This window comes from Nothoprocta perdicaria, unplaced genomic scaffold, assembly GCF_003342845.1.
Source record: "Nothoprocta perdicaria isolate Ctin4 unplaced genomic scaffold, notPer1 scaffold_5, whole genome shotgun sequence".
Lineage (NCBI taxonomy): Eukaryota > Metazoa > Chordata > Aves > Tinamiformes > Tinamidae > Nothoprocta > Nothoprocta perdicaria.
In genome coordinates, this window is record NW_020455754.1 from 8,449,112 (window position 1) to 8,457,385 (window position 8,274).

General features: G+C 50.8%; 1 protein-coding gene across 3 annotated transcripts in view; it reads left to right on the forward strand.

Annotated features, from left to right (window-relative positions):
* CAMK2A (calcium/calmodulin dependent protein kinase II alpha) overlaps nucleotides 1–8,274 on the forward strand; it is a 29,451-nt gene extending 21,177 nt beyond the window's left edge. Inside the window, exons 14-19 of one of the 3 annotated variants that reach the window (XM_026047435.1) lie at nucleotides 1,553–1,585; nucleotides 2,676–2,724; nucleotides 4,253–4,328; nucleotides 5,345–5,439; nucleotides 5,734–5,971; nucleotides 6,182–8,274. In XM_026047435.1, coding sequence (XP_025903220.1) covers nucleotides 1,553–1,585; nucleotides 2,676–2,724; nucleotides 4,253–4,328; nucleotides 5,345–5,439; nucleotides 5,734–5,966 — 486 coding nt within the window. In that variant the 3' untranslated portion in view covers nucleotides 5,967–5,971; nucleotides 6,182–8,274. The remainder of the gene's footprint in view (nucleotides 1–1,552; nucleotides 1,586–2,675; nucleotides 2,725–4,252; nucleotides 4,329–5,344; nucleotides 5,440–5,733; nucleotides 5,972–6,181) is intronic. The other 2 variants (XM_026047436.1, XM_026047437.1) reach the window with 2 other exon arrangements.

The following is an 8,274-nucleotide window of genomic DNA, read 5'->3' on the forward strand; positions in this document are numbered from 1 at the left end:
TAAAATCTGTGCTGGGCGGATGGGACTTCCTCTAGGAGGTCTGAGTCCCAGCAGCTACGATACCTTCACTGCCCTGTGTAGTGTCACATCTTGTCACATTGTAAACTAATGAAATCACTGCCCCATGTCACATCCTGTCCCGTCTTAAATTAATGAGCTCACTGCCCCGTGTTGCATCCTGTTACTGTATGTCCAGACTTAACGCGGTCACTGCTTTGTGTTGCATTCTGTTGCGTCCAAAATTTCTGCAGTTTACTGCCCCGTGTCGTGTCCTTGGTTAGCAGAAGCTGTGAGCCCTTCCTGCAGCTTGGATCCTCAGACAGTGTCTCTCTGGCTGCTCTATTTCCCATGAGGTTCCTTCTGAAATACCACAGCTTGGTGTGCCCTTTAGGACATCTGTTATGTTTCGGAGAAGGAGGGGTGAGGCTCCATGTGGGACCCAGCGAGGGAAGGGAGAGCTCCGCTAATGGAAGATGAAACTCGGTGAGGATGCTGGTGGGAGCCACTTAGGCTGTGAAAACAGGAACGAGTGGGATTGAACATTAGCAGTTTTTTTATCCTGCAGCCCTTCCAAATGCCCTAATGGGTTGCTGCATGGGCGTTTCCAAGAGATTAGCATGCTGTGTGCTCCTTCCCCCTCTGCTGGGTGGGCAGAGCTGCTGCCTTGTTAAATGTGCTGCTAAAACACTTTTATTTGGCACTGCAGCTTCTAATTGCTGCACGCCTCTGTTTCCTGTGGCCTCCTGGGGCTCGTGCCCTGCGAGCTGGAAGTGGAGAAGGGACATGAGGCTGATGTGCACAGCCCTTTGGCTCTCAAGCAGATGGGAGGTGGAGAGCAAAACCCGGAGAGGAAGGATGGTCCAAAGAAATTCGGGCTTGCAAGCAAAATCTTGGCTATGGGCTCAGCTAACTGAAAGGCCTTAAAGCCTGGTAATGTTAGTCAGGGATGGGGACAGACACATACATGTGTAAGTCTCCTCTTTTGAGGAGCCCTGTCCTGATATCAAGGACTGGGATTGCACTCGGGACAGTGGCTTGCATGGTGTGTCTGCATTTCAGGTCCAGCAGTAACAGCCGTGCTACCTTCAAACCAGCTGGCTTAGTGCTGGAGACAAATCTAAGTCCAAAACCATGGAGTTAACCGTTGTCTGCAGTGGTAGGGTTGACTTGGCATTTTAGCATCCCGCTCCTGAGACCTAGATGCTGTCCCTGTGACTTTGGTGGCATAGTTTCAAAGTCACCGGAGAGGTCACCTACCTCTAGGAGACTCTGTTTTGGGCTGGCCAGGGCTTAAGGATGAGCAGTAAGACATTGTGGTAGGTCAGGAGAGAAAGGTGCTAGAAGAAACGTAAGGGCCTTGGATAGGACCTGCAGCACTGCAGCCATTGGCACGTTTCCTGCAAGAGCCTCAAACTGGCCTGCTGCACCTTGTGTTTGCCCTGACATGAGGACCATGAAGGGTGGCTCAGGAGCTGCTCCCTCTCACATGCTGCTCTTTGCCTTTCTCACTCTGTGTCTCTTCCTGTTCCATCTCTTCTCCTTGTTTTTCCAGAAAAGAAAGTCCAGTTCCAGCGTTCAGTTAATGGTGAGTGTCCGTCGTCTTCCTCAATGCTGATATTGCTGGGCCTCTCAACGTGTTCCAGCCTTCCCCCATTTTTGGAAGTTACCTCGGGGTAGGGAAGAAGGGACACTGGGGTTGGAGGGACATCCTCAAAGCCGTATCACCCACAATCCCCATTAACAGGGTTGGTGCAGGCACTTGCTGGCCGCCAGCTGGTGGGAAGCCGGCCCTGGTTCTTGCTGATGGGTTCTCATGCCGTTTCTCCCAGTTCTCCTGACTCAGGTCTGCAGGCTGCATCGGTCCAAGGAGCCTTGGAGAAACACCTTCCATGCCTCTGCGGGGACTGTATGGTCATGGGACACCTTGCCAACCTACATCGGGGTATTATGGGTAATACATAAGCAAGGCTCTGCTGGGAAGAGCTAGCAGAGCCATTGCTCTAGCTCCGCTAGCAGAGTCGCCTTGATGGGGCTCCTGGAGAGAGACGGGGGTCAGGACCCCCTCCCCAAAATCTGTGTAGTGCTCAGCTGTTTATTGGAAGAGCTGTGTCTCAGCCTTCAGTGGTCCATGTGGCTCTTGGAAGCACTCTGTTTTACTGTACATTTCTCTCCCTACTCTACGGTCAGTGTGGTCTCTCTCACTCCTGCACAGTCCCCTCACTTCCTCTTTCTCATCCCAGTTCCTCCTCGCTGTTAATTTGTACATTTCTCTTTATTGTACAGTCAACGTGGTGTCTTCCACCCCTGCACAGCCCCTCTCCCTGCCCCTCTGGCTGCGCTCAAAGGAACCTGCCAAAATGCCCCTTGGACCTGCCCCGTGTGTGTCCCCGCGGGCGTTGGTAGGAAAGGCACCACTCTTCCTACGAGACCCTCCACAGCCCAGCTCTTGTGCCCTTGGCTACGAGGTGTGGAAGTCAGGGAGGGCTCTGCCATCGCTACATGAGAGCTGTGGTTGAGGACAGGTTGAACCTGCTGGCGTTTTCCTTGGTATCTGTCCGTTTGCACAGTCGAGCGCTGTGGGGTCAGACTCGGGGGGCTGTCAAACACATGAGCTCCTACTTGTGTGGGGTGAAGACTGGCCTGACCTTCCCATTTCCTTTCTGTTCTTTGCTCAGGAATCATCAGAGAGCACTAACACCACCATTGAAGATGAAGACACCAAAGGTACCGGCAGGGTTGCCCAGGGAGGGAGGAAGGGGCAGGCTTGGGTTGTTAGTCCAAAGTCCAAACCTACAACAGAGAACCCCTCTGGTATATTCAAAAGCTGGTTCATTCATTATGAATGAAATGCCAGCGTGGACTGAGGCCAATGCAGGTGGTTCCCCTGCTGATACGTTGCCATCAGCAGTTGTGCTCTAGCACTGCTGGAGAGAAGGAGAGGAGCACTCATAAAAAAGGAAGAGTGTCTGAAAGCAGGAAAGAAAATGTCTGGCTCAGAGGAGGCTGTTGACACTCCACTGTCATGCCAGTGGCACTAGCACAGCACCAGGCCCACCTGGAAAGTCGGTGGTGACCCTCATTGTATCGCATTGGCTGAAGGAATCTTGGGATCAGCTAAGTGTTTGTATGGATCTCTGAGGGATGCTACTCCATCCGTCTGCCCCCTTTTCCCATTTGCTGCCTTTTCCTGCGTGTCCCTCTGAAGCAGTCTCGCTTCTGGAGACAAAATAAATGGCCCTGAGGGACCAGCCTCTAAGGGAAATCCCTTCCTCTTTCCAACCCTCCTTCCCGCAGCCAGAGCCAGCTTTCTAAGAATAGCCCAGACAATAATTTATTGGTGCTAATTTGTAAAGTCTGTCAATGAAGTGAACTCGGCACAAAGCAAGGTGGACTTTGGCCTGACATGAGAGTTAATTGTACACTTGTTCTCCTGGCACATGTGTCCTGTGAGGGAGGGCAGAGGCAGGAGGTGCTCGGGCCCACGCTCAGAAATGGGCTAGGACTTCATATACTCTTTTAGAAAACACTCTCATGCATGAGCACTCTTCCCCTTCCATTTTATTTTCCGTGGGTACCTTTATTTATATTTGAAGCAGATCCTCATTAATAAGCACAGGGTTGTCTCCTAGACCTCTTCCTAGCATCCAAGGGAGCCAGACCCACTCGTGCAACATGGTCCTTGCCCAGCTCTGACTGGGAACGCAGTGGGAGGCCCAGGGAACCAGCTACGTGATGGTGTGACCTTTGCCGGCTCTGCTCTCAATTTTTCTTGGGGAAAAGCCTTGTGGGAGTTGGGTTTCCTGGGTCCTTGGTCAGTTCACCCACCTTTTCTCCCCAGCTGGGACCATTTTCTTAGATGTAAATGAAAACATTTTCTGACCCAACCCTGTCCTGAGAGTTTATAGCCCAGCACTGAGCTGAGGCTTGGTGCAAATGTGAAGCTGAGACCAACACATGCCATCTGTTTGTGCTACGGGCAGCTCAGCACTTGGGTGGTTAACCCTCTCGCTCTTCAGGGAGTGAGAAAAATATAGAATTAAAAAAAATGACTTTCCCCTGACTTTAGAAGTCTTTGGGATCTTTTTTCCACCTGCAGCCCATTTCTACATCTTTCTAAGTCCCTTTTCTGCACATATTTTGCAATTCTTCTTGATCACCTGATGGTCCCCGGTGATCTCTTTAGACAGAAAAAAATATCTGAGAGACTGCAACATTAATACTTTTGGCTTGTTTTCTCCCTTAAACCCAACAGTACGGAAGCAAGAAATCATTAAAGTAACAGAGCAGCTGATTGAAGCAATAAGCAATGGTGACTTTGAGTCCTACACGTGAGTGTGACTGATGCAATTTTGAGTCGGGGTGGGGGGCCTTCTGGTTGATAGCACCTGCTCCTGTAGGCTGAGCTTGAGGGAATCATGCTCTCCTTGTGAAATCACAGCCCGTTAGGTTTACTGCTGTCAAGTACAGAATGGTGACATGGAGGTGGGGGACAGAAGATCCAGGAGAGTCAAGGGACATCTGCTACCAAAGCTGAGGCTTCTTTCGTACTAACCAACCATGTCTCTCTGGTCTCATAACCATAGATGAGCCCATTTGCTGTTTTGCAAAAGATGAATAATTGATTTATGTTATGTTTTAGATGTGACTTATGATGGAGGAAGAAACATTACATCTGTGGTACTCATTATATCCACATTACCTTAGGTGCTTGGAAAGATTACTGTTTTCCATGTGCTGAGCCCATGCTGCTTGTTGTATGCTCCTGTGCTCAAGGTCTGTTTAATTAGCTGTTTCTGAGTGAATTCAGGTCTAGATTCCTGCCTTAGAGAATAACAGCGGGAATATTTCAGTAGAGGAAGAGTTAGATTTTTTTCCTACTGTTTTGCTTTTATCTCTTGCAAAGACGGCAAGAGTATCTTGGGAAAGTTTAATTGGAGATGGCAACTGATTTGAATTCACTCTGTCTCGTTTGAGGTACCCAGCTGAAGAGGTGTAGCTGTATTGGCTTCTTGTAGAGCACGGAGGTCCTCTGAGAGCTTTTATAGCATCAGACTTCTGCTCTTAATTACTTTCTGGAGAAACCTGTCTCCATGAAATGCAGAGAGGGCCTACCAAAGCAGCATGGACTTTCTCCCGTAATATCTCAAAGCTCTGAGTTCCTTGCCCTAAATCCTTCAGCTTGATTTAGCCAGCACAGCTGCTAAATTTCAAGCTAATGGAAAGTTCTCTTGAGCATAAGCAGTTTGAGTTTTGCAGAACCTGGTTTATGCAAGCTCTCATGATGGGACCAGTGAGATAACCTCTCCTTTTTCTCTCCCTTTCCCTTCCTTCGTGGCCTCCCCAGGAAGATGTGTGACCCAGGAATGACTGCTTTTGAGCCTGAGGCTCTGGGAAACCTAGTGGAAGGCTTGGATTTTCATCGATTCTACTTTGAAAACCGTAAGCAGCTTCTTCCCCTCCCAAGGGACCATTTTCACCATCCATAGCCTGTTCTGTCATTCAGCATCTGTCAGCTTGCTGCACAGAAGAGGGTAAGGGTGATTTGGGGAGCATCTCTGAATCTCTGGCTGATTTGAAAGATCCCAGGAGAAGGTGAATGAAGGCTGTTAGGTCAGCTGGGGACTGGCTGGATTGTAGAGGAACTATCTGGTTAGCTGTTTCCTCTAGGACTAGCATAGAGAAAACAAAATTCCTTCCTTTGCCTAAGACCGTTTATGCTTGTCCCCTTTCCAGTGTGGTCCCGGAACAGCAAACCTGTGCACACAACCATCCTGAACCCGCACATCCACCTGATGGGAGATGAGTCTGCCTGCATCGCCTACATCCGCATCACGCAGTACGTGGACGCGGGAGGGATCCCCCGCACCGCCCAGTCGGAGGAGACCCGCATCTGGCACCGCCGCGATGGCAAATGGCAAATCGTCCACTTCCACAGATCCGGGGCGCCCTCCGTCCTACCGCAGTAAGCCCTGTGAGAAACCAGCACTGAGAGTTATGGGGTGCGGGAGGGGATGATGCGGACTACAAGGGTTCGGAAGGGGTGAGATCATCCCCCGATCTCTCATGGTGGGGCAGGAGTGACTACCATGAGAGGGGATGGCCAGAGGGAATGGGAAGAGTGTTGCCCATCAAAGGAACAGCAAAAGTGGAAAAATCCCTCTGCCCAATTTGTGTTTTCCAGCTGAAGTGCGGGCCAGCCTGCGTTGGGTTTGTCACTGACTCGCTACCAAGGAGGAACCCCCTCCAACTCTTCACCCATGGGACTTTGGCTGTTGGCTCTGCTGCTTGTTTCCTGCTGGAATTCCTCTTGCTTATCACCATGAACATGCAATGGCCCCACTGACATGACACGCATTGAATTGAAATCTCCATCCCACCTTTTGCAGCCAGCCCCACCATGGTCTTTGCGCTGGGCCCCCTTTCTCTGCATGAAAGAAGAGAAGAAAAAAATATGTATATAAAATCAACGCTCTTATTTGGCCAGTAAGAAGAATCATGTCTGAGGTAAAGGCTTCCACTCACCACTGCATGGCATTCCTGGGCTCCTGCACATCCTCATAACCCAGCATGTCCCATGAAATGGGACAGGACTTGTTCTCTATCTCCATCCCCACCTCTGCTGAGAGTCTCAAAGGGCCCAAGGAAGAGGAGCCCATAGAGGCAGTTTTGAGCTACTTCATGCTGACTGAATGGAGTGGGCTTGGGTGACCCCCTCTTGGCACCAGAGGATTTTCATCTCGCTGCTGTCATGGTCCCATACCTCGACGCCATGGCTCCCACCTGCTGCCACCTTGGACTCTCCCCAACCTGAGCTGTCACTTCTTGGCAGCCTCAACTGAGAAATCTCAAATTATTTGCAAAATTTGGCTTGCTGGCACCTCTGGGTAAGGAGGGATTTGTTTGGATGGGTGAGTAAAGGCCTATCTCTTATTTTCTCTTCCCAGGAATGTAGGCTGACTCCTTCCCAGGAGGGTGACCATGTTCATGCCCTAGCCCTGGGGAGCTGTCCTATTGACAAGCAGCATGCTATGTGAGCAGGGATGTTCTCCCTCCTTCCTCCCTTATCCCTCGGGAGCAGGAACTGGAGAAGCTGGGAGAAGAGAGGAAGAGTATGAAACCTCTTCAAAGTGCTGCATCTGCCCCTGAAGGAACTGGTGGCCACAAGAATGGAGAGCTCAGCTCTGAGTGGTGGTCAAGCATCACCACAAGGATGGGCTTGGTGTGGTAGCCTGCTCTCCTCCACATATTTCACTCCATGTACCCCCTCTGCCTGGCATCCTTTACTCCCAGCTGACTTGGCACCCAGCTCTTATCCCTGCCAAACGCCAGCCTCTGCCCCTCGCATGCAGCACCTGGACCTTCTCCCAGCACCCTGAACCTGAGCACCACAGCCCTTGCCGTAGTACTGGAAATGCTGGTGCTAAGGCAGCCAAGCTGGCCACCCCTCCGAGACGCAACGCGTCATCGCCCACGCAACACCTTCCAGCAAAGATGAGGAATGCAAGCTTTAGTAATAAAACTCTGCAGAATCTGATCATGCTTTTGAAGAAAGAAACAAGCCTTTAGCTATCTCTTCTACTTTGAGCGCATGCCTTTTTATAGGAAAAAGGAAACAACCTACTGTGTATTTCGTAACTTGATTTTGAGTATTTGCTGACATGGATCTTTATGTAATAACTAGAAACATTCAACTGTTTGGGATGGGGGTGGGGGGGTTTGGGGGGGGTTGCTGTCTTTTGTTTTGTTTGCCTTTGGAGTAGGGTTGTAACAAAGTGCCGTTCCTAATGGGACCCAATGGCTGCACCCCGGCTGGTGGGACCCCGAGTCGGGTCTCCTGCCCTGCGCTCTGCGGGTGCCCGTGGCGGTGGAGAGGCCACTGTGGCTCGTTCCAGTTGCCCTGGATGGGCAGAGGTGGCACAGCCATGTCCCCAGGGGGCCCTTTCCAGGCCCCCACGCGGATTTTCCTGAACAGCAAAGCCAGGCAGAGGCTCTTCAGGAGCCAGTGGCTTGTGGTCTTCAGGACAGAAGATGAGGCTGGAACAGGGAATTCTGGCATCACCTCTTTGCCTTCAGGTAGAGGTCCGAGAGGCGTAAGGGTGGTTGTTTTTCTGGCAATCCTTCCGTTTCTTGTTCTCTTTTTTTTTCGACTGGAACTTCTTTGCTCGTTGATGTGAGGTTGCTGCAGTGCACTGCTGCCACTGGGGACTCTCTAACTGCACTCTCTTCATCTGCATGGCATTTAACTTTCTAGATGGTGCGTGTATTGAAAAACAA